The sequence below is a fragment of the Mandrillus leucophaeus genome, unplaced genomic scaffold, assembly GCF_000951045.1.
Source record: "Mandrillus leucophaeus isolate KB7577 unplaced genomic scaffold, Mleu.le_1.0 Scaffold12, whole genome shotgun sequence".
Taxonomy (NCBI): Eukaryota; Metazoa; Chordata; class Mammalia; order Primates; family Cercopithecidae; genus Mandrillus; species Mandrillus leucophaeus.
This window is the reverse complement of record NW_012100320.1, coordinates 6,801,100-6,828,524: the sequence shown is the minus strand read 5'-3', so window position 1 is coordinate 6,828,524 and position 27,425 is coordinate 6,801,100. Positions and strand designations below refer to the sequence as shown.

The 27,425-nt window shown below is 37.6% G+C and overlaps 1 protein-coding gene across 2 annotated transcripts in view; it reads right to left on the bottom strand.

Moving 5' to 3' along the window:
- PIAS1 (protein inhibitor of activated STAT, 1) overlaps positions 1–27,425 on the bottom strand; it is a 138,251-nt gene that overhangs the window by 7,699 nt on the left and 103,127 nt on the right. For both annotated transcript variants that reach the window (XM_011968670.1, XM_011968664.1), the window contains 5 exons: positions 18,357–18,430; positions 8,927–9,087; positions 7,058–7,188; positions 6,181–6,361; positions 1,242–1,384 (listed from right to left, as the gene is read on the bottom strand). In XM_011968670.1, the coding sequence (XP_011824060.1) occupies positions 1,242–1,384; positions 6,181–6,361; positions 7,058–7,188; positions 8,927–9,087; positions 18,357–18,430 (690 nt within the window). The remainder of the gene's footprint in view (positions 1–1,241; positions 1,385–6,180; positions 6,362–7,057; positions 7,189–8,926; positions 9,088–18,356; positions 18,431–27,425) is intronic.

Here is a 27,425-nt window from a genome sequence, read left to right as displayed (position 1 = left end):
ACACACACACACACACACACACACACACACGGCAATAAGAGCAAAACTCCGACACATACACACACGCACACGGCAATAAGAGCAAAACTCCGACACACACACACACACACACACGGCAATAAGAGCAAAACTCCGACACACACACACACACACACACACACACACACACACACACGAGTAGCTATAACTTCCGGGGAGTGGGGTTGGGGGATAGGTAGAGGGAAACTTTATGTTTCTGTGTTGAATTTTCTACAATGAGCATATATGGCTTTTTTAATAAAAAAATTCTTAGATTATATGACTAATATACAAATTATTATGCTACAAAGATATACAAGAACAATTCTTTTTGATAATATTATTATGAACTCAAAATATACAAATGAGTATACTGACATTTCAAACTGCTTTTAAAAAGAAGGATCAGATAAATATATACACCTAGTATGTACCCACACAATTAAAAAAAATTCTTTTTAAGTGATCAAATTCATTAGAATAAAAACTAAAACTTTCAAATGTCTCAACTCACCATTAATTAAAACATAATACAACATAGTTACCCACAATGCCTGTTGCATTACAACTAAAGTCAGGGAACAATAAATAATGTTCATAGGGCTGGGCGTGGTGGCTCACGCCTGCAATGCCAGCAGTTTGGGAGGCCAAGGCAGGAGGACCACGAGGTCAGGAGTTTCAGACCAGCCTGACCAAAAGAGTGAAACCCCACCTCTACTAAAAATACAAAAAAGTTAGCCGGGTGTGGTAGCGGGTGCCTATAATACCAGCTACTCGTCGGGAAGCTGAGGCAGGAGAATTGTTTGAACCTGGGAGGTGGAGGTTGCAGTGAGCTGAGATCGCGCCACTGCACTTCAGCCCAGGCAACAGAGCAAGACTCCATTCTCCACGGCAAAAAAAAAAAATAATGTTCATAAATACCAAAATTCAAACCCACATACTAGCGATCATTCAAAAACAATTTGCGGAGTACTTAGGAGCTCACAAAATCTAAAGATTATTGTACTAGTTCTACCACTGGGAGTAAAACACTGGCTACTGATGACAGTACAGGAAGTGGGTCAGTATTTTTAACAGCAGCATATTATTTCTCTCAATTCCCTGGGTTCAAGGCCCTGTTGGCTCAATCTTCCAGTTCTTCCTTAGATTCACCTAGAAGAGAACTAGATAGATCAAAGGCATTCATAATGCTATGTGACAATACAAAAGAACCAGTGACTCACCTTGTAAGTCATAAGGCATGGGTGTCATGTGGAAAGGATGCCTATAGTCTTGGATGAGGGAGGTATTAATGTAGCTTGTGTCTACAGCAGGAAGGCTTGGGGTGCGGGATACTGGAGATGCTTGATGTGGAAGACTTAAAATGCTGGAAGAAGGAAAGATTGGCATAGTTTTCATTAGTCAGTTAAACTCTCAAAGTTAACAAAAAAAGAGGTTGTATCTCACAACAAACCCTAGGTTTTGCACTGGAAATAAGAACAAAACCAAGCAAAGTAATGTATAATTTAGATTATACACAATTATGAGAAAATAATTTGTATACATAATAGCATTTAACAGAGGCCTTAGGAAGAAATGGACAGATGCAATGGTATCCAACATTCACAAACCTCACATTGCCTTTGGAATATCATCACCTATGCTTTCAGAATGCAAGAGAAAGGTACAGTTGAGCCACTTTACCAGGATATGAGTGAAAGATATCTACATCAAATGAAATTCGGAAACCCTTTTAAAACAACACTGAAGTATTGGCTAGTAAGAAGTATACGTATGCCCTAGCAAAGAAAATACATATAATAAGAAAGAGGGAATGAAGCAATCTGAGTGGTTTGGAGTTGGATTGTAGTCTTCAGGAGAACAAAAACTGGGTATTGTTTAGTATACCCAATGCCCAGTAGAGTTATCAGCATGTTGTTTGCATAAAAGCCCTGCTGAATCTAATGAATGTAGTGAAACAAGAAGAAATACTCCAAAATGAGGCCAGGTGCAGTAGCTCACGCCTGTAATCCCAGCACTTTGGGAGGCTGAGGTGGGTGGATCACAAGGTCAGGAGTTCAAGACCAGCCTGGCCAGCATGGTGAAACCTCATCTCTACTAAAAATAAAAAAATTAGCCAGGCATGGTGGTGCACGCCTGTAGTCCCAGCTACTTGGGAGGCTGAGGCAGGAGAATCACTTGAATCCGGGAGGTGGAGGTTGCAGTGAGTCGAGATGGCGCCATTGCACTCCAGCCTGGGCAACAGAGCGAGATTCCGTCTCAAAAAAAAAAAAAAAAGAAATACTCCAAAATGAATAGGTGGTGGAGAGTTTTTAAAGGGAGAATACTATAACTGGAAAAAGAAAACATAAAACAAGAATTAGGACTCTAAAAAACAGTGAAAAGTTTAAATAACTGAGTAGCTTTTTAAAAAAAATTTATTAAAAATTAAGGGAAAGGCAAAAAGGAGAAGGAAAAAATAGTAATTTAACTAATTTTGGGGCCAGGCATGGCGGCTCATTCCTGTAATCCCCATACTTTTGGGATGCAGAGGCAGAAGGATAGTTTCAGCCCAGAGGTTGCCCAGACTGGGCAACATAGGGAGACCCTGTCTCTACGAAAACTTAAAAAACTTAGCTAGGCCTGGTGGCATGTATCTGTAGTCCCAGCTACTTGGGAGACAGGTGAGAGGATTGCTTGAGCCCGGGAGGTCAAGGCTGCATGTGCCGTGATTGCACCACTGCACTCAAGCCTGGGTGACAGAGCAAAAGCCTGTCTCAAAACAAAACAAAAACAAAAACAAAACTAATTTCGAAAAGAAAAAGAATTATAGTAGCCCTCTTGGAAGGAAACATAAGGGTTATACGTTACTCCACCAATACAAGAGGCTGAAGGTATATGTGTTATAGAAAATAAAGAGAAAGGAAGCAATAAAGCGGCTGTCTTTTGCTTTTAATGCTTCATGTAAAGTACCTGGGGCATGGGGATACAATTTCACTGATATAGAATATTTCAAAAGAGGGCCGGGCACGGTGGCTCATGCCTGTAATCCAAGCACTTTGAGAGGCCGAGGCCAGCCTTGGGAGTTTGAGACCAGCCTTACCAACAGGGAGAAACCCCATCTCTACTAAAAAATACAAAAAATTAGCTGGGCATGGTGGCCCATGCCTGTAATCCCAGCTACTCAGGAGGCTGCGGCAGGAGAATCACTCGAACCCAGGAGGTGGAGGTTGCGGTGAGCCGAGATGGCGCCATTGCACTCCAGCCTGGGCAACAAGAGTGAAACTCTGTCTCAAAAAAAGAACATTTCAAAAGATGCCAAGGTTGGATTTCTAGGAATAGAGTTCCAGTTATGACCATCTACCACATTTTAATGAATGGGATATGAAGCATAAAACACACTCTTGTCTGCCTCATAAAAATGTTTCATCTAATGGAAACTTGGTTAAACCTCTTATATCTAGAAAAAGTACCATTTACCATTAGCTGAGTTCTCACAATGTCTAAGAGATTACGAGAGGATTTAAAATGCTAGTCTTTGAAAACATCTCAAACAGCACAGACAATTTCTGGATGAACATTAAGCATTCAGTGGCTAAAGACAACAAAATGTTTTACATTTAGTTTTTGCCTGTAATTCCTGGCTGCACGCTTTTCTTTCAATTTGTAATAATGTTTTGAAATGCATTTCAACCTTTATACTGCACAATAACAAACACAATATGCTGGACTGAGGTTTCCAGTTACCAATTAGTCATTATTATAAAATAGCTACTAGTGTTGACTACGGTATTATTCTCCTTCTAAGAATGTAAACTTTCAAATTTCTTGTCTTTATCTGCAAATAGAGAAATGTCTGGCATTTGCAAATACTATATCTGGGTTCAATTAGTCACTGGGAAATTCAGGAAGTAGTTAATGCATCTAATGTTATTTTCCGAACATAATAAACACTATTTAATTCTCTCCAAATGTCTTTGGAGAAAGAGCAAAGTAAATATCCAAAGAAGAAATACTAGATTCCTAAACACTCAAATGTCTTCTTTAAAGAAAAAATACATAGTCACTAATACTATTGAATAGTTTACATAAATACATATGACTACTATTAATAGTCTAAAGAATAGAACTAATATATATATGACGATGCATTTAGCCCAAAAGTATTTATACATCCAGAGGTTTATGAAATATCTTTTAACACTGTGATTATGGCACTTAAAAAAATCACATGACAATGTGTATTTGGTCATACTATGGTTTGACATTTATAAAATATCTTGGAATTGAAATTCTATAGATACTTGTTCTAACTTTAGGTAATCTGACTTTTCCTTTTCTCCTACTCAGACACAAAATACATTGGTGTAATAACAAGGTCAGGCTCGCTGGGTTACAGCCATCAAGGTAGGCTTTTATCAGAGGTCATGTTCATAAGAGTAGGATTTGTGTTTAAATTATTTACTTTGTTTAGAATGATGATCCTGTTTTTAATGTCTTTGTTTCTCTCCCTATGCCAAGACAGACTACTCTAGAATGAAAATACCAATGTGTGAAATATGTTTGATTGAAATCTTATTTTTTTTGAGATGGGGTCTCATTTTGTCACCCAGGTTGGGAGTGCAGGGCATGATCTTAGCTCACTGCAACTTCCACCTCCCAGCTTCAAGTGATCCTCCCACCTCAGCCCTCCGAGTAGTTGGGACAACAGGCACAGAGCACCACACCTAGCTAATTTTTTTGGTACAGACAAGGTTTTACCATGTTGCCCAGGCTGGTCTCGAACTCATTGAAATCTTTAATCTCATTATACATTGTCAAACCTGAAAATGATTTGACTCCAGGCACAGAAATGTCTGCTCTTGATCTGGTGTTGTAATAATGCCATCTATGGACTTTCCTTCTCTCTCTTACATTCTTTCTTTAGTCCCTACTGCTTGCTGGAAGGGTTTCTGGTTAGCTTCTATTCAGTTACAACAGGCCATGTGGTTCTCCTGCTTTATACCTAAAAAGCGACACATCTATTTCTAGATTTACAATTAGTGTGCCACAATTGTGCTTTAGCACAATTAGAAATCTTGCTCAGAATCCCTGATGTGTCTACAGGACTAACAGCCTGTTTTGGGAGTACAGTTGGAGTCTGCTACTTGTTTTACCACCCCCCAGAAAGTGCTAAGCTCTTTAAGGTTAAGGCTGTACTTACTCATTTTATTATCATCCATGCTTAGCTGAGGGTGTTTTATACAAAGTAGATAACAATGTTTCATGAACTGAAGCATAACCTAGGTACACTGTTATTGATATAAGACTAACGGAAAATATGGGAGAAAAGTCTGCAAAGTGGGAAATGTGTACTGCAACAGAAGTCATTCACTGCCAGCCTCATTCACATTCTGAGGCAGATTTAAATCATCGGTCTTCCTCTGCTTTCCACCTGAAACATTCAACTTGGGGTGAATTTTAGAGCATACATTCCAGTTTGAACAAATGTTCTACATCCTGCGAGCAGGAGCAGGATCACCTGGGAACTTACTAGAAATACGAATTTTCTTTTTTTCTTTTTTTTGAGACAGTCTCACTCTGTTGCCCAGGCTGGAGTGCAATGGTAAGATCTTGGCTCACTGCAACCTCCACCTCCTGGGTTCAAGCAATTCTCCGGCCTCAGCCTCCAGAGTAGCTGAGATTACAGGCACACGCCACCACGCTTGGCTAATTTTTGTATTTTAGTAGAGACGAGGTTTCACCATGTTGCCCAGGCTGGTCTCAAACTCCTGAGCTCGGATAATCCACCTGCCTCAGCCTCCCAAAGTCCTAGGATTACAGGCGTGAGATACCACGCCTGGCCTAGAAAGACAAATTTTCTTAGTCTCTCCTCCTGACTCAGACCAGGGGAGCAATGTGTGCATTTTAATAAGCTCTCAGGTAATTCTGATGTATGTACACCAGTTTGAGAACCACAGTACTAGAATCATCTTTTGATAATAAAGAATACTATATCCAAGTAACCTTTTAGTGCACTACCCGAATCCCTCCAGAGTATTACAAACCTGGGAAAAATTCAAACTATTCTTTGATTGCTAAGTTAAGTTTCACAATCAAGAATCATTTTATTTGGCAAGTCTTTAATCCCTATTTGCCAAGTTAATTTTCATGATTACTTTTTTTTAATGTCTCAGCACTTACCCTTTATTATTTAGTGGTGATGTGGGAGAAAGGGAAGGACAGGTCCTCTTGGCAGATGGCTCTTCTTCCTCTTCATCAGATGAACTGTCTATGGTTAGGTCAATCACTTCTACTTTCTTGTTTTTATTTGAGGACTGGTGGTGAGAAGCTACTTGATGCTCCAATGTGGAGCTCAAGCATCCTATATGGGAATGATTAAAATACAAGGCAAGGGAAGAGTTATGACATCTCTCTTTTCTCAGTGTCCCTACAGTTTATCAGTTACAGTTTAGATTCACAATATTGTTGGAGCCAGAGAGTAGAAAACCAACAGTGGCTCTGTTCTACTAAGTTTAAAACTATTATTTAATAATAGTAAATTATTTTTCAAAATAATAATAAATTACTGAATTAGAGCGAACAATCAAAATGTATCTTATGTCCACTTCAGAAGAAAAGTAATTTGAAAGCACAGACTGTATATTAATTTTTGTCTGCGTAGTATCTGACATACTTAAGAAATACGATGATAGCATTTTCAAAACTCATAGTCTCTTTCCAGCAAAAACATACTAAAAGCCAGGAAAAAATAAATAAATGAAAACTGAACCTTTACTACTCTGTACCAAATCTGTTAAAAATTTAAAAAGGGTACAGTTTCAAAAGTATGACTTTACAAATGACTAATTATATTACATTACTTTGAAATCTTATATCAGAAAATTTTTTAAAGCTGGCAAAAAAGTGAATTTAAAAGGATTTCTATCAATAAGTTAATAGGAATCATTAAGCTATCCACAAACTGCTCAGTGTTTTTTAAAAATATATGGATTTTAATATTGAAAACCAGACTTACAGCAGTAGGGAGACTGCCCCTTCCTTGTGAAGAACTACTCACCATCGACTCCATTGTAAGAGGCAGAAACTTCTTGTACTTCCTTTTTCGATCTCATCGGTGCCCAAGTGCCATCCTCCTTAAATTGTATTTCATCACAGTCTGTACAGTACTTTAGGATTTCCATAAACAAGCTATAAGAAAACAATTCATCCTTAAAATATCATATTTTAAATGAAAATAAAAGTTGAACAACTTAAGTTATATTTATTCTTAAAATCTAGTGTTAAATAGGAATATAGCTGCCTAATTTATGTCACATTTATGTAAGAAAATATGTGACCACGAAAAATGACATTTTCAAAGATTTTTAATCATATGGAAAAATGTTGACAAAAAGTGAGAAAAGGTCAACAAAAGAAAGCTTAATTTCAAAAATAAAATTATGTGTGAGTAGTATATAGATAGTAGTTACCTCTGGGTGGTACCTTCATGGGTATTTATTTTTCTTCTTTATACGTTTTTGCATATTCTAAATTGCCTACAATAAGCATGTCTTATTTGATAAACTGAAGCAATACATACACAAACATGTAATCAAAGGTTAAATCTCTTTAATAAAATATTGTAACAGACATTTAAAAACATGTATAAAGAATGCATAAAATTAACTATGGCCAAATTCTTAGGTTACAATGTTAAATGAAACCAAAGGATAAAAATTATTAACAGTGTACAATCACAACTATGGAAAGACAAAAATTGGAAAATTATACGCCCGAAAAAGCTTTTTATTTTCCTGTGTTTTGCAATTTTTCTTTAAAACAGTATGTGTGTACATGGCTTTTATAACAAGAAATGGGAGAACCTAAAGCTATGTTACATATAAAGTTGGAAAATATTACTATTTAATTCTGATTTACTACTAAGTGATCACCATCATTTCTGAAAAATTAAACATAAAACATTTAAGTTACATGTTTTTCTTTTTTTTTCCCTCATGACTGGTCTGACATCTTTCAAGCTCCAGGTTATACTTGTATTGCTAAATATACACAATTTCTGATATTACCACCTTTATGCTCCTATGTTTTCTTAAATACTATAGGTAAGTTGCCTTAAGTCTTTTGCTAGAAAGTACAGGAAATATTAAGTACAGGCCGGGTGCGGTGGCTCACACGCCTGTAATCTCAGCACTTTGGGAGGCCAAGGCAGGAGGATCACTTGAGCCCAGGATTCAAGATCAGCCTGGACAAAATGGCAAGACTCTGTCTTTGCCCCCCCACCCCCCACAAAATCAAGTAGATTCCTCCTTTTCACAATAGTTTTTGTTTAGTGGCAAAAGGGGGGGAAAAAGGAGGCTGCAGAAGAGGAGAACATTTAGAGGAACATTCCAAGATGTCTGGTAGGACAGATAAAACAAAGGGGTGTTAAAAAGCAATTGGTTATTGTGATGCCATAGGTGGACAAGACAAAAAAGAAAAAGAAGACTATGACTGAAGCTGGATCTAATCTCCACAAACAGGTTAACTTCTATTGAAAAGCCCAATTTTGGATGAACCTGAGTTAACCCAAATTTCCCCATACATTCTTTTTCCAATATGGTCTGCATATCTAGGGATGGATGGACTAATGACAGGAAAAAGAAAAGGTATAAGCACACCCTGCTTAAAACCACTAGTGCTTTAAACGACAAATGCCAGGAGGCACTGACAGTAACACACGTATTTTCAAAACAAGGGAACAGCGAGTTAAAAAGATAAAATATTCGTAACACTAATTTGAAATAAATTACTTTGAAAATATTGGTTTGCAGATTCACAAAAATCCTACAAATACATAACTTAGAATTTTCATCCCAAATCTGATGTGTAACAAACCCAGATAATATATGGTCATTTCAAGGTACCAAAAACACTTAAAGTAACATACCCATCAATAATAAGGTGTTCATATGGAGCCTTCTTATCACAGACAGGACAAACCCAGGTTGGTTTTTTCTCATTCATCTGAATGTAAAGAGTTGCGTCAAAACACTGTAGATGAGAACATGTAAGGGCCCGACACGGAATTGTCAGCCGCATTTTACCAAGCTTTAAAAAGGGAGAAAAAGTAAATATTAGGTAATTGCTATTCAACATTTAAGCTTTGACAAAAATTTCCTAGAACACAACAGGTAGGCATGCTGATTTAAAGCATACTGTGTTTACTTTTCATCAATGTAGGAGAACATTAAATACATTTCCTGTGAAATATCCATAGGTTTAAAAATTACAGCATTTATTTGGCTATCAAACAAAATGACTATGGAAAGTCTACAAGGGTTATTTACTAAAATCCACAGCTCACAGATCAGCTTTTGGTGGAGAGGGTCATAACCACTTGAATTATACTCAAAATTTCGTGTGTGCATTTTTCTGGAGGGAGTGCTTTCACCAGTTTTTTTAAAAAAGAGATGGGGTCTTGCTATGTTGCCCAGGCTGAAGTGCCAACTCTATTCACAGGCACAATCGTAGCACTCTACAGCCTCAAACTCCTGGGCACAAGCAATCCTCCTGCCTCAGCCTCCAGAGTATCTGGCAATACAGGCACACACTACTGTGCCCAGCTTTTCTCAAATTCTTAAAGCAGTCCTTGATCCAAAAAAAAAATTTAAGAACCACCTAACTAGGGATTAGGGAAAATAGAGAATGTCTTATTAAATACTGCACAATACAGAAATCCATTGATATTTGCTATCAGTCTTACCTATGAATAAGAGCAGTTCACAGGACAAAACTGAATCAATAGTGATCATTCCCCATGATGCTTGGTATAATTGCCAAGTGGCAGCTCTGAGGAGGAAGGCAGGTGCACACACTCTGCATTGCTTCCTCACTGGGAACCATCATGAGCAATTCGGCCTACAGCCCTGGACCGCTAGCATCTCTAGCATGTTAGGAGACTTGTTGCCCTGCAAATATTGCTTCAGCTGACATGTGGTGAGTCTATTCAGGAAGAGGAAATCTGCTTCATCTGGTCCCTGAGCTGCTAGCTTTAGCCCAAGGCAGAGAAGCCGCCCAGAAACCTGCACAGGGAGCTACCATATCACTATCTCATTCCCCAGAAGCCAGCTTGTACCACTGTAGAGTCCCCAGATCGCACAATGGCCATATAGTAGATAAGTTATCTACTTTCAATAACCACATTATTTGCCAAGTACCAGGAAAAGATTTGTGAACTTGAAAAACACAAAGGCTTGTGCTGGAGAAGATGTGGAGAAATAGGAATGCTTTTACACCGTTGGTGGGAGTGTAAACTAGTTCAACCATTGTGGAAGACAGTGTGGCGATTCCTCAAGGATCTGGAACTAGAAATACCATTTGACCCAGCCATCCCATTACGGGGTATATACCCAAAGGATTATAAATCACGCTACTTATAAAGACACACTGCACACATATGTTTATTACGACACTATTCACAATAGCAAAGACTTGAAACCAACCCAAATGCCCATCAATGATAGACTGGATTAAGAAAATGTGGCACATATACACCATGGAATACTATGCAGTCATAAAAAAAGATGAGTTCATATCCTTTGCAGGGACATGGATGAAGCTGGAAACCATCATTCTGAGCAAATTATCACAAGGACAGAAAACCAAACACCGCAGGTTCTCACTCATAGGTGGGAACTGAACAATGAGAACACTTGGACACAGGAAGGGGAACATCACACACCAGGGCCTGTCGTGGAGTGACGGGCAGGGGGGCGGGATAGCATTAGGAGAAATACCTAATGTAAATGACGAGTTAATGGGTGCAGCAAACCAACATGGCACATGTATACCTATGTAACAAACCTGCACATTGTGCACATGTGCCCTAGAACTTAAAGTATTTTATATATATATGTATATATATAAAAGAAAAATAAAAAGGCTTGAAAAGAATATGAGTTAAATGAGGAAAAGATTCTTGGCTTAGATCAATTTCAGGGAAATGTGCAATTTCCTAGTCTACCAGGGAATTAACTGTCATTTGGTGCCCAAAATAATTGCTTTGATACCAATGATTTACTGTGTCTCTAAGAAAGGCATTTAACCTTTCTGGGTCCCTTTTACTTTCTCTAAGGTAACACTGTTTCCTCCTTACTTCAACCAGATGTAGCCATGATGAATAAAAATAGAACCCTGAACATGTTATAAACTTACTGAGAATAGAGCAATGCCAGTTTATAGTATCAGAAGTATAACCTGGAAAGACCTAGAGTAAAAACTGGTTAATTCCCTTCTGTGTACTCCCAACTCTATACTCCTGCATATGATTACAATCAAGCACCACATAACATTTTGGTCAACAGTGAACCACATATATGATGGAGGTCTTCAAATTATGTACAGTACATAATACCTGATAACAGACAACCATGTTACTGGTTTCTGATTTACTATACTTTTTATCATTATTTTGGAGTGTACTCCCTTTACTTATATATATTTTAAAAGTTAACTGTAAAACAGCCTCAGGCGGGTAGGAGAGAACAGCTCCATGTCTGTTACTGCCACTGAAGACCTTCCAGTGGGACAAGACGTGGAGGTGGAAGGTAGTGATACTAATGATCCTGACCCTGTGTAGGCCTAGGCTAATGTGTGTCTTAGTTTTTAACAAAAAAGTTTAAAAAGTAGAAAGCAAAAGTAAAAAAATGTTACAAATAGAAAAAGCTTATAGAATAAGGATATAAAGAAAGAAAATATTTTTGTACAGTTGTACAACGTGCTTGTGTTTTAAGCTAAGTGTTAATACAAGAGTCAAAAGTTAAAAAATTAAAAAGCTTATAAAATAAAAAAGTTACAGTGGCCGGGTGCAGTGGCTCACGCCAGTAACCCCAGCACTTTGGGAGGCCGAGGATGTAGGATCACCTGAGATCAGGAGTTTGAGACCAGCCTGGCTGACGTGGCACAACTCCGTCTCTACTAAAAATACAAAAATAAGCCAGGCATGGTGGCATACATCTGGGATCCCAGTTACTTGGGAGGTTGAGGCAGGAGAATCACTTGAGCCTGGGAGGCAGAGGTTGCTGTGAGCTGAGATCACACTACTGCACTCCAGCCTGGGCGACACAGGGAGACTCTGTCTCAAAAACAAAAAACAAAAATCAAAGTTACAGTAAGCTAAGGTTTATTGTTGAAGAAAGAAAAATATTTTAAATTTATTGTAGCTGCAGTGTACAGTGTTTATAAAGTCTACAGTGATGTAAGTGATGTCCTAAACCTTCACATTTGCTCACCACTCACTGACTTATTTGGAGCAACTTCCAGTCCTGTAAGCTCCATTCATAGTAAGTGCCCCATACAGGTGTACCAGTTTTCATCTTTTATACTTTTTACTGTACCTTTTCTATGTTTAGGTACACAAATACTTAGCATTGTGTTACAACTGCCTACAGTATTCAGTTTTGTAACATGCTGTACAGTTTTGCAGCCTAGGAGCAATAGTCCCAAGGTACGTAGTAAGCTATACCATCTAGGTTTGTGTAAGCACACCTATGATGCTTTTGTTGAACACCACCACCTATGATGCTTTTGTTGAATAACACACCTATGTTGCTTTTGTTGAATAACAACAAAATCCCCTAATAATGCATTTCTCAAAAGGTATCCCCATCATTAAGGCATGCACAACTGTATGTTACTTATTTATACGTGTGTCTCCTCCTACCAGAAACAGGTTGGACTAATTTCCTTGTCCCCATACTTGGAAATATACAGCAGTAAGACAGTCCTGTGCACTGATAAAGCTTCAGTTGTGCATGATGGGCAATTCCAGGAGGCACCTACTCATGGAAGGTATGCAGGTTGTACTCAGTAATTTATAGTGCAGCCTGAGTATGAATTCTGGTGTTAGAATGAATCCTGGCCCCACTACGTACCTACTGTGTGAATCCTGAATGTTATTTTATTTAATCACTCAGAGGCTCAGTTTTATAAAATGGGGATAAAAATGGGATCTACACAAAATGATTGTGGGGATTCAATTACGTTTACTGCACAGTACGTGACACATAGTAAGTTTTCAATAAATAAAAATAGTATTAATTAACATATTTGCTTTAAATCACTTTGTACACTAGGAAACCCACCCAAACCTCAGCTTAGTAATTCTTTTATTGTGGGCACACAAAGTATGAAACAGCTTCACCAGACTCCCTTACTGCACTTCTACTCAATTTTAATTTTTTTATTTTTTGAGCAAGAGTCTCCCAAGCAATTCTCCTGCCTCAGTCTCCCAAGTAGCTGGGATTACAGGCAGGTGCCACCATGCCTTGCTAATTTTTGCATTTTGAGTAGAGACGGGGTTTCGCCATGTTGGCCACACTGGTCTCAAACTCCTGGCCTCAAGTGCTCTGCACACCCTGGCCTCCCAAAGTGCTGGCATTAAAGGCGTGAGCCACCCGTCCCACCAATTTTTTATGATTTGATTTACATAAGCACCTGATAAAAAGGCCAAAAAGAACAAAGTAGTTATAACGGAAAAATTACCATTAGGCAAGATACCATGTGGCGTTAGTTCAGAAACATTTTCCAAATAGCAATCTGGTTGGTGGTGCCAAGTTACATATTTATATCTTATGTCAGACCTTAACTTATCTATGAAATACAAATTCCTATTTTATAAGGTACTTTTGCTATTGCCTTAATACTAAGTAGAAAAACCACAGACTAAAAATTCTAGACAAATACAGTAATAGTACACAAGATTTATGAACTGTAGAACTACCAGACTACTTCTGATTGTTTATGAAAACGGATAAGATGGTAAGAAATAAAGATTATTTCAGAATCCAAGCCATAGGCAATGAAATTTATACTCTGGGCCGGGCACGGTGGCTCACGCCTGTAATTCCAGCACTTTGGGAGGCCGAGGTGGGTGGATTACAAGGTCAGGAGATCGAGACCATCCTGGCTAACACGGTGAAACCCCGTCTCTACTAAAAATACAAAAAATTAGCTGGGCGTGGTGGCGAGTGCCTGTAATCCCAGCCACTGGGAGGCTGAAGCAGGAGAATGGCATGAACCCAGGAGGCGGAGCTTGCAGTGAGCCCAGATCGCACCACTGCACTCCTACCTGGGCAACAGGGCGAGACTCCGTCTCAAAAAAAAAAAAAAGAAATTTATACTCTGAAAAGCAGCTGTTTTCCAAAGGCCTTCATCTCACATACCTTTACCCCATGATCTCCAGCTGTCAGTTCATATCTTGTAGGCAAGAGAGCAACTCTCAAGCCTTTATCTTCAGCTATACTGACAAGGTGACCTACAGAGTTTTTAAGGAATGCTGACACAGAAATGGTGCAAGAAAGACATAAAAGGGTACATAAAAGCAAAAGCTCACTTTCAAATGCATCATTAGCTGTCACATAAATGCCTCAGAATAATAAAATATTACGTGATAATTCTTATATTCGTGATTTTTAAAAAAATCACTAAATTCTAAATAATTATCTGAAAAACAGATATCGATTTTCTCTAACTTGGTATAAGGAGAGAAGCTGAACTTTGAACGTCTTCATCTTGTGATTACAAATTCTTCCTTTCCCTTTATAGGACATAAATTATGTTTGAATTATTTGCATATAAACACTTTAACTCCCAAATGTGTTTTCTAATGCCACTAACTTTACAATAATAGTGCTATCTATATTAGTAACTGATGATGCTGCAAGAGAAAACATTCTAGATACAAGTTTTAACCAACTTATATTTTTAAAAAGCCCTAAAAATGTCAATAAAACGTGCTTTCTCCTTGCAAAAGGAAAAAGTGTGACATTAAAAACAATTTCGGCTGGGCACAGTGGCTCACACCTGTAATCCTGGCACTTTGGGAGGCTGAGGCAGGCGGATCACTTGAGGTCAGGAGTTTGAGACTAGCCTGGCCAACATGGTGAAACCCCATCTCTACTAAAAATAAAAATTAGCCGGGCGTGGTGGCAGGCGCCTGTAATACCAGTTACTCAGGAGGTTGAGGCAGGAGAATTGCTTGAACCCGGGAGGTGGAGGTTGCAGTGAGCTGAGATCACACCACTGCACTCCAGCCTAAGCAACAGAACAAGACTCTGTCTCAAAAAATAAAAAAATTTTAAAAGGGCTGGGAGTGGTGGCTCACACGTGTAATCCCAGCACTTTGGGAAGCTAAGGCAGGTGGATCACCTGAGGTCAGGAGTTTGAGACCAGCCTGGCCAACATGGTGAAACTCCATCTCTACTAAAAATACAAAAAATTAGCTGGGCATGGTGGCGCTCACCTGTAGCTCCAGCTACTTAGGAAGCTGAGGCAGGGGAATCACTTGAACCTGGGAGGTGGAGGTTGAAGTGAGCCAAGATCTGGTCACTGTACTCCAGCCTGGGTGACAGAGCAAAACTCTGTCTCTGGGGAAAAAAAAAAAAAAAAAAGAAAAAGAATAATTTCACAAGTTTTTTTCACAATAATATTTCATAAATACATTTCCAGAGTTTATCTTCTTCTATCAATTCCAAGTCATTTGTATTTGGGTTTACAAAGCAGTTTTTCAAAGATTCCTCCACCTCTATTTTTAATAAATCAGAACCATAAAATTCCCAAAGAGTAAAAACATTTTTAATTATTTTTGTTGCCTTTAGCTAAACAGCACAGAAACAACAGAAACTCATTTATTTGGAGCTCTGTACATCACAATAAGGGCAATTGTAATGCACAGTAAGACATCATATGTACATATTTCAAAGAGAGCAAATCTCCTTTATTATCCTATAAATTTGATATATAGATATTACTAAATTTTATTTTTGAGTAAAAACATACCTAAAATGTATGATCTTACTATTTCAGAATAACTGTGAGGGATTATCCCTTTAGCCAAATAGAAACCCATGAAAGTATTATAATTATATATTTTACACATACATACAAACATATACACAATATACACATATAGTTGTTTTGTTTTATACTCTGAATTTTTAAAGCAGATGTCAACTTAAAATGAACTGCTGGCTGGGCGTGGTGGCTCACGCCTGTAATCTCAAGGGAGGCCAAGGCAGGAGGATTGCTTGAGGCCAGAAGTCCACGACCAGCCTGGGCAACATATGAAGACCCTGTCTCTACAAAAAAATACAAAAATTAGCCGGGTGTGGTGGCACATGCCGGTAGTCCCAGCTGCTTGGAGGGTTGATGCAGGAGCATTGCTTGAACCTGGGAGGTGGAGGCTGCAGTGACCTGAGATGGCAGCACTGCACTCCAGCCTGGGTGACAAAGTGAAACCCTGTCTCAAAAAAAGAAAAATAAATAAAGGTGCAAAGAGCAAAATGTGATTAATAGTTTCTAATAATATAGAGATGAGCACCTGAACTACAGAATTAAAACACAGTTCCACAAATAAAACTTTTAAGATTTATATTGGAGTGCTTATTTATACGAATAAATGCTTCATATGTGTGTTAAACATAAAGCCTCATGTATATATTAGTACAATTATAAACACTTTTAAGTGAGACTGCAGAAAAACACTACTCTTTCCAGTGATTTAAATAGAAAAAGAAGTGTATGTACTTTTCTAAACTTATTGTATTTTCTGAATTGGTGTTTTACAACAAAATGAGGCGGCAAAGAACAATGGAGGGGGAATGGATAAATCAGGGTTTTGGAGAAAGAGGGTAGAATAAGTATACATCTTTTTACCTTTTTCTTTTAAAAACATTTTTTGTCTTTTTCTCACCCTCTACTTCCTCAGTGTGTGAACCATTTTTCTAAGCATGAAACACACACATACACATACACACACACACACACACACACACACACACACAACCCCCCCGCCCACACCAGTCTCCTTTACAACCTAGGCTGTTGTAACATTTACCTGGTTACTTAAAGAATTTTTAACACTAATATAAAAAGCCTGGAGTCAAAATATTTTTCGCAAGAAAAAAATTGGCTTTATTATAAAAAGGAATAAAAATAAACGTTACAGGAATAGAAGGATATACACATAATGATAGAATTTGGTGATTTTAATTAACTTCATTGTATTTTTTTCTATAACTTACAGAAACTAATTCATGATCTACTAATTTTTTCATATTATGTTTGAAGTTTCATAAATTACAAAAAAAATTTGTAACTACAAATAACATTTAATTTCTATTTAAATTCCTTGTTTCTTTAAGAATACAGTAACTTCATCATCATCTGATATTAGTAGGATCTCAGTATCAACTGCTTTCAATATCAGGCCTGTCTGAACAATCAGGCAAAGCAGGAAACAGATGTGTCCTTTCATTCTTTCTCCCCAATTTAAATATGATTAGTTTGATTATTATAGAACAAAAAGTAATCAAAATGTCAAGGTAATTTATGATTAATTTTTCACATATTTCCATATGGCTATATTCAACCACCATCCCTACCAATAAGCCTAACATCAAATTAGTTTAACATGTTTTTGAGACCTTTTCCCTTACAGGTTTAATAATTTGGTTAAGTCTTGGGACCATATATTTATTTCATGAAAATTATTGATTCTGACCTCATTTTCCGGCTTAAAATATCTCAAGGCTTTTTTATATGTATAACAAATTCAGCTATTTAGGCTGAACAGAAGTTTCTAATTGGTGAACTGTTATAATGTGGTCATTGTTGGCAAAACGGTTAAATGAGATGTGTGAGTAATCACGGCTAGATTTTTACTCAGAAAGGTACTATCTTAAGTAAAATTTTTAGCCAGGCATGGTGGCTCACGCCTGTAGTCCCAGCATTTTGGGAGTCCGAGGCGGGTGGATCACCTGAGGTTGGGAGTTCGAGACCAGCCTGACCAACATGGAGAAACCCTGTCTCTACTAAAAATACAAAATTAGCCAGGCGTGGTGGCACATGCCTATAATCCCAGCTACTCGGGAGGCTGAGGCAGAAGAATCGCCTGAACCCGGGAGGTGGAGGTTGTGGTGAGCCGAGATGGCGCCACTGCACTCCAGTCTGGGCAACAAGAGTGAAACTCCATCTCAAAAAAATAATAATAATAAAAATAAATAAATAAATAAATGTAAAATTTTTATAAATACACTGAGACAATAAACATTTATTATTTGGAGATTTTACGATTGAGCCTGAGAGATGGTCATTAATCACAGGCCATATTTAGATACGTCTTACTAAGAGTAGATCATTTTTAAAGACTTGTTTAGATTCCAAATGCAATGCCTAGATGTCTTTCCACTTTTCATAAACTGTAACAGTGGTGGGCATATTTTAGAAGTAAACAGAATTTCTCAAATAGTAAAAATACTTAATAAAAAAAGAAAATGTATGTTAAACTTTCTGGAAAGCAAGTAATAGTTAACACTTACTGGACACAGTAGGGAAACCCTTAGGCTGGTTGTAGCTATTTCACTGTCCGGATCCGCAGTCAACTTCTCTTTAACTGATATTCATTCAAGAAGAAAAAAAGCAAACAAACAGAGTAAGTTTATTAAAGATACATTACTGGAACATTACTATAAAGAATAAAAAACTTAAAACAAATCTGCTCAATTATTTCCCAATTAATGGAACAGATAAAAACCACCATACGGCTTTTAATTCTATAAGCAAAGGATGGCAAACAATTGTTTATCTGTAGAATGACTATATTTCCTATAAATTTCCTATTTCTCACTCAGGGGACAAAAACCTGCAGCAATATGAGAGACATTTCTCTAATATGTTGACATATTCAACTGATGGTAGACCCTTTTTCTTTTATAACTCTAAGATACTGGATCAAGGTTTTCTTTCTTTTAAACTATGACTAATACTATTTGGGCTCTTCTATTTTCAAGGACATTAATAATAAGAATAACATTTATACATTTTTGAAAGCTCAGAAAATAAAAACATTTACTGTAAAACAGCTTAATTCAAACTTTAAATTATGAAAAGAGTCCTATTTCTTTTTTTTAACTATACAATTATTTGAATTTTAATCTATTTCTCTATAAAATACTTGTGCCCTCTTGGGCAAGTCAATCCTCCTTTCTCAGCTTAATTTTACTTATAGTAAAACTGGAACCCACACTAGATAATCTTTAAGTCTTTTCACTTCAAACTTCTTCTGGTTCTTAAGGGAGGAGGAGACACTAGTAATTTTACTTTTCCAAGGCTGTTCTTTCATTCTCTTTCAGTCTGATATAAAAGACTCCTTATAATTCTCATCTGGAAACCTGAGCTATCTGTTACCTCTGAAAACTTCAATAACCAGTAACAAGAAAAAACATTATAGGGGTGGGACAGGAAATGCATAGATGTAATGTTCCAACAATTTTAGAAACTGTCCCATAATAACTTTAAAGTCTATATTGTATAAAGGGGCCGTAAGTGGAGTAGCTGTATACATAGTCGACAGAATTTCTGAGCTGTGGTACAACTAAGTGTGACCAGATAGACACCATATAGAAAAGAAAATGAAGAGAGGGAGAAGTACTTGGGTAAGTTACAATTTCAGAGTCTGTTGTTCTGATAACCATTTATGAGAAATCCTACCTTTATGAAACACAGTGCCCTGGATTTTAGTCTGGGTTTTTTTAGATGGTCCAAATCCTGGATATCCTATCCAACTATTTCCATTAATTAGTGGATCTCAAGTAAGGTGCACATCAGACCTACCTATAGAGAGCTTCCTGAATCAGAACGAAAAGAGGGACACAAATTGGTAGTTTTTTAAAGGCTCCAAATATGATTCTAATGCCAGACTAAAAAGTCATTTCATGCCCTGGAAATTCCAAATTTTCAAAGTCTTAATGTACTTCACAGGCTGTCTCCTGACACACACAAAAAGGCGTACAACTTCTGGTTTTTAGTTTGGAAAATAGAGTTATAACACTATGCTAATGAATACCATATATAAATTACAAAAAGTATGCCTTTGTCATTATACACCAAATCTTAGTCAATCTTTTCTCATAAATACGATTTTAAAAAGTAGTATCTTTGTTAAAGGCAACAAATAATCGCCATATGAAATAAACATGCAAATAGAATTCTAATGTGATTACTCACTGTGTTGGCTAATTTTAGGTGTCAACTAAACTAACTGAACGAAGGGCTACCTACATAGCTGGCAAGGCATAATTTCTGGAAGTGCCTGCGAGTGTGTTTCCAAAGGAGACTGGTGTGTCAGTCTGTGGATGAGTGAGGAAGATCCGCCCTCAATCTTGGAGGACACCATCCAATCAGCTGGAGGGCACGGAAAGAACAAAAAGGCAGAAGAAAGGAAAATAAATTCACTTTCTCTTTTTCCTTGAGCTGGGACACCCTTCTTCTCTTGCCTTTGGAATTCTGTGATCCTAGCTCTTGGGAGCCTGAGGTAGGAGGACTGCTTGAGGCCAGGAGTTGAGACCAGTCTGGGCAACATAGTGAGACCTCACCTTTAAAAAGAAAGAATTCCAGGTTCTCTGGACTTGGGACTCTGGGATTTGTACCACCGTATCAGCCCTTCTCCTCACCCCTCTTAGGCCTTTGGCCTTAGACTGAGAATTGGTTTCCTGGATCTGTGGCCTCTGGACTTCAACAGTCATATTACTGGCTTCGCTGGTTCTCCAGCTTGCTGATGGCCTATCTATTGTGGGCATTCTCAGCCTTCACAGTCATGTCAGCCAATTGCCCTGATACATCTTCCCTCAACTCTCTCTCTCTCTTCTCTCTCTCTATCTCCTTTTCTCCTCTCCTCCTTCCCCTCCTAGAGTCTCTCTGGAGAACCCTGACTAATAACCACTCCGCATGCCTTCACCAACCATCCCACCAGCACCCTTTATAGACATAGCAAGCAATGGGTATAGTAACTGACTTTAAACTTTGTATATTTAAATTTCCACTTAAATGAAGCAATACTTATAGATCACAGTATTAGCCTTATACAAAACAAAGCTCAGTGTTTAGCGCTTAGAAAATAAATTGAAATAAGAAAACAAATTGAAATAAAGTAGTGGTTAAGAGCACAGGACCTAGAGAGCCTAGCTTAGAATTTGTCTCAGTTCTAAGTCACTTAACCTCTCTATGCCTGTTACACCATCTGGTAAATGGGAACAATAATAGTACCTCACAGAAATGTTTTAAGGATTGAGTTAATACGCATTAAAAGTTTTAAAATACACTTGAGCCTGAGAGGCAGACATTGCAGTGAGCTGAAATTGCTGCCACTGCACTCCAACCTGGGTGATAGAGTGAGATCCTGTCTCAACAACAAAAAAAGGTGTTTTTTTTGTTTGTTTTTTTTTCTTTTGAGACACAGTCTCACTCTGTCACCCAGGCTGGAGTGCAGTGGTGAGAACTTGGTTCACTGCCGGCTCTGCATCCTGGGTTCAAGTGATTCTCCTGCCTCAGCCTACCAAGTAGCTGGGATTAGAGGTGTGCGCCACCATGGCTCGGTTAATTTTTGTATTTAGCAGAGATGGGGTTTTGCCATATTGGCCAGGCTGGTCTCAAACTCCCAACCTCAGGTGATGTGCCCACCTTGGCCTCCCAAAGTGGTGGGATTACAGGCGTGAGCCACAAAAAAAGTTTTCAAATAACCTAATATTTTTCTCAATAAATACTAGCTATTGTTACTAGCTAACAATAAAACAAATAAAACATGATTTGTACATTCACTTTCTCCCAGAGGTGGGAGAATTTTCTGAAATTATTTTAGAATGTTTGTCAATTTCTATTAAAAACAAAACAAAACAAACAAAAAAACCCTATGCCTTTTCTTTTGTCATTACAGACCCAATCCTAGTCCATTTATTCTTGTAAAGATATTTTTTAAGGTCCTACCAGGATCTTGATTAGACTGGATTAATTCTACAGATTAATTTGGAGAAGTGACATACAACAATAGAATCTTTCGATCTCTTAGCAAGATATATCTCTCTGTTTATTCAGGTCTTCTTTCAGTTTTTCTCAACGATGCTTTGTAGTTTTTGGCATACAAATCTTGCACCTAGTTTGTGTGATGTATGTGTGTCATATTTTTGGATGTTACCGTAAAATCTTGTTTTGTGAATTTCAATTTCCAATTATTCATTACTAACAGAAATACAATTTGTTTTTGTATCCTGACCACACATTCTCTAACTCTGCTAAACTCATATAGTATTTCTAATAGCTTTTTTGGAGATTCTTTGGGATTTTTTTCTATGTAGACCATAAGGTCATCTGTAAATAAAGACAATAATTATTTCTTAATTTCTAACCTGTGTGTTGGTTTCTTTTTAAAAAATTTTCCTTGTCTTATTGTGCTGTCTAGGATCTCTAGGTCAACGCTAGGGGCAGATATCCTTGCCTTGTTCTCAATCCTAGGAGTGAAGCATTCAAGTTTTAACCATTAATGATGATATCAGCTGTAGTGTAGACTTTTTGTAAATACTCTTTATTACACTGAGGCAGCTCCCTTCTCTATTTTGCTGACAGTTTTATCATGAATGGATGTTGAATTTGGCCAAGTGCTTTTCCTGCATCTCTGGAGATGATCACATGATTTTTCATTTTTAGTTTGTTGAGAAGGTGAACTATATTGACTTTTGAATGCTGAAATCAACCTCATATTACAGAAATAAATTCTGTTTCGTCACCATGTATTATCTCACATATTGGACCTAACAATATTCAAAACAATTCTGAAAAAGAAAAACAAAGTTGGAGAATTCTAACTGATTTCAAGACTTACTATCAAGCTACAGTAATTAAGACTCATTTGGCATAAGGATAGACATACAGGTCAATGGAAAAGAATAATATCTGGAAATAGATTTATACATCTATCGTCAACTGGTTTTTGATAAAGGTGCCAAGGTAATGAAATGGAAGGAAAGACAGTCTTTTCAATAAATGTTGTTGGACTATTTTGATATCTATGGGGGGGGAAAAACAAATCTCTACTCTCACCTTGCACCATATATAAAAATTAACTCAAAATGAATCACAGACCTAGATCCAAGAGCTCAAACAATAAAACTTCTAGAAGAAAAATAGAAGAGAGTGTTTGTGACTTTCATTTAGGTACAGATTTCATAATATATGAAAAGCATGACATTAAAAAATGGGTAAAAGACTTGACAGATACTTCAAAGAAGCTACAGGAATGGCAAATAAGCACCTAAGAAGACGCTTAACATCCTCAGACATTAGAAAAATGCACCATGAAATGCCACTACATACCAATCACAATGGCTACAATAAAGCAGCCTGATGGCACCATATGCTGGTAAGGATGTGGACCCACTTGAAATCTCACATATTGTTAGTGGGAATGCAAAAACGGTATATTTACTTTAAAAGAAATTGCCAAACTGTTTTCCATATACTTATCATATGACCCAGCAATCCCACTCTTAGATATTTACCCAAGAGAAATGAAAACATATGTCTACAAAACTGAAGTATCCATATGCAAAATGTAAATGTTTACAGCAGCTTTATTCATATTGCTGCAAAACTGGAAATAATCCAAATGTCCATCAACTGAGAAATGGATACATTATAGTATATAAATGAAATACTACTCAGCAATAAAGAACAAACTACATGGATGAACTTCAAAAGCATTACACTAAATGAAAGAAGCCAGACGCAAAAGGCTACATATTGTAGCACTGCATTTATCTGACATTCTGGAAAAGACAAAACTACAGAGCAGAAATCACATCAATGGTAAAAGGATGGGATGGAATGCAAAAGACGACAGAAGAACTTTCTGGGGAAAAGGATGTTCTATATTTTGATTGTGGCAGTGGTTCATGATTGTATACATCTGTCAAAGGAATTTTTATTGCCTATAAATTATACTTTAATAAACGTTCTCAAAAAGAAAGACAGAAAATGGAGGGGAAAAGCACTATGCTATATTTAATCATAAGAAAGTATGAAGAAAAAATAAAGTAAAAGTAAAAGCACTTATTACTTGTGAGCAAGGGAATAAAAAAATAAGACATATAATATTTGTTCTGTGGTAATCAGTCAACACGTAGGAAGTTCTCTGGGAGTTAGAGTTTTCACATTGTTACAGTGATCTGCAGTGGTAACAGTATTTTATTATATGACTATAATAAAGTTACAGCTAGCCACATTTAAAATTAATCTTGTTTTACCCAATAAGTCAATTTGGGGAGTAGAATTAATCTTGTTTTTAATCCCTGTTGTCATGAGCTATAGGAGTCAGTCACTATTCACATGACGCTGTATTTAAATTTAAATTAAAAATTCAGCTCATCAGTTACACTAGCCACATTTTAAGTGCTCAATGGCCACATGTTGCTGGTGGCTACCGTATGGGACAGTGCAGATAGCGAACACTTCCATCATCACAGATTGTTCTATTAGCGCTGTTCTAGGGTTGTTATTATTTCAAGATAATTTCTATCCTTCATTAATATCAGGTTATTTTAATTCAGCCTTTTAAAATTTTAAGGCTGAAAACAATCAAACATATTAAGATCAGTATTTCATTTTATAAGCAAAGAAACAGGCACCGAGATCTGACTTTTTTCTGTAGATGTCTTTTCGTCAGTTTACTTCAACAAAAATATGCAGATCTACTATGTATGTGGCACTGTGCTGAGCAATAGGAATTCAACAAAAAAATAAGATTAAATTCCTGCTCCAAAGAACTCATAATCTAGTAGAAGGTAAAGATGCTCAGTGAGATCATCTCTAATGCACTCTGATGGAAGTATGTTCGGGAAGCTAACCAAAAGTCAACTCATCTATTCTGGGGGTTCTGGGATGCTTCCTGGAAAAAAGTGAAACAAAGGATAATAACATTAAGCAGAGGAGGCAGCAGGGGAGTTTTGAGGCATAGAGCACAAAACTAAAGCACTAAAGAAAGACAAAAGAGTTCCATATTTTTGGAATGTGAAGTATGAAAAGAAGAGTGAATACAGATGACCCTGGAAAGTAATAAGCAGGTGCCACATCATGGAAAGTTTACGTGTCATGCTAACACAGTTGGAGTTTTTATTCCCTAGGTGTTAAGAAGCCATGAAATGCAAGGGAATGAGGATGGTAAGATTTTAGATCTGTATAAATCACTTACGTGGCTACCAGAGGAGATATATAAAGGAGTCAAAGAGAGGGATGTTTTATCTAAGAATGGTTTTTAAAATAAAAGCAGGATATGAGAGCTTAAACAAGGGCAATGATAGCAGTGATAGACAGAAGGTACATTTGAGAAATATTTAGGGAGTAAGTTTGACAGGAGTTGGTGAGTTCAGTTTTAAATACTTGAATTTGAGGAACCAGTGAAATGTTTAGGTGAAGTTAGTTAGCTATATAAGTCTGAAACGCAGGGGAGAGGTCTGAGATGAAGACATATATTTTGGGGTGGGTGTTAGTTTTAAGCCATAAGCGTGTGCAGAAAAGTGCGCCCAGGATAAAACTCCAAGGAACAGCAATATTTAGAATGCTTCCCATTGAAGGCAGATGATTGAGAAGATATGGTCAGAGAAAAAAGGAGACAATTTCAAGCAGAAAGTGGTTCATATCAAATGCAGCAGAAGTATTCAGGATGAAAACCGAAAAGATACCCTTTAAATTTAGCAATCACATCATCATTTGTGACATCTAAAAGAGCAATCTCAGTGGAATGATAGAGGGTTAAAGACCATAATAAGATGCAGTGAGGAGGTAACAAGAGCAAATGTAGACCACTCTCACAGAAATTAGGATGAGAACAACGGGAGGAACACAGAGCTCTATCCATAGAGGAGCTTGTTTTCCTATTTTTTAAAAGGCAAAAGAGCCTTGACAGCATAGAGTGACAGAAAAAGCCTGCAGACAGGGAGGAACTGAAAACACAGGACAAAGAGCAGATACATGAGGGAGCCAGGTCTCACAATCACTGCTACTGAGCATCTCTACCTGGATGTCTCATCCCATCTCAACCACCACAAGTCTACGAGTGCACTCTGATCTCCCCCCTGCAATCTGACCTTTTCAACAGTTTTCTGTTTCAGTAAATGGCATTACCATGTTACCTGTTGCTTGAGTAAGAAGCCTAGCACACCTCCTTGACTCCTCACTCTACACACACAGTCAATGCCATTTCAATACTTCTCAAAACTGTCAACTTCTATCCATCACTATCACCTTAGTTCAAGACATTGTCATCTCTTACGTATACTATTACAAACAGGTTCTAAACTGGCCTCACTGCATTAGCTTTGCCTTCCTTTGATTCGTCTTCAAAGTGAGAATCAGATTGTCTAAATGTAATCATGTCATTTATTCCTCTGCTTAAAAATCTTTTAATGGTTTTCTATCATCTATCTTCATATTGTCTATGTCAACTTATACTTGTCCAACTCTCTGGTCACCCTCCTTCTTGGCTCTCTTTTTTTTTTTTAAGACAGAGTCTCTCTCTGTCGCCCAAGGTGGAGTGCAGTGGTGCGATCTCAGCTCACTGCAACCTCTGCCTCCCGAGTTCAAGTGATTCTCCTGCCTCAGCCTTCCAAGTAGCTGGGACTACAGGCACATGCCACCATGCCCGGATAATTTTTGTGTGTTTTTAGTAGAGACGGGGTTTTACCATGTTGGTCAGGCTGGTCTTGAACTCCTGACCTCAAGTGATCTACCCACCTCAGCCTCCCAAAGTGCTGGGATTACAGGTGTGAGCCACTGCATCCAGCCCTTTTTGGCTCTCTCTATTCCAGCTGCACTGGCCTTTTCTCCAGACATACTCTGTTCCTATCTTGGAGCTTAACTTCTCATACTCATAATCTTGCCTTAAGTATCACAACACCAGAGAGGACTATGTTCCCCTATTGTACCTCTACAGAGTTCCCTGTCTATCTTCTTCAAGGCACATGTCAAAACTTTAACTCATTAATGACTTGTGCAATTATTTAATGCCTGTCTTTCTTACCAGACTGCAAACTTCTGGGGGATGCAGAGATGGTATGTGTCTTGTTTAATGTTATATTCTCCTGTGCCTGGAACACAGTAGACTCTTAATACAATTTCTTGAATGAAAAGAATAAATGAATAAAAGATTAACTTGGAGCAGGGAAAGGGACATTTCCTCTTGACACTGAAGGAAATAAAGTAAGGACTGGGCACAAATGTAGATAAGCCAAAAAGTAATTATGGTGGCACTGAGATTAAGGAAGAAATGGGTGGTTTAGGTAATTCACGTCTTGTAGCCCCAATTTTCGTGCATTGGCAGAGTGCTGAGGGAAGGGGACAGTGTTTGAGTAGATTATGGCTAAGGCTTGAAATAACTGCTGAAGGGAGAAGGAAGAGGAGAAAGAAACTTGATTAAGAGTTGGTAGAAGACTGTTTTTGATAGTTGTGAGGGGACAACTCTACACAAAGGTAGAAACTGCAAGACAAAATCCTACTAAATCAAATGAATCAGAGAATGGATTTCTCTGCGGAAAGTCTAAATAACAGCAACTTTATTCTTTCAA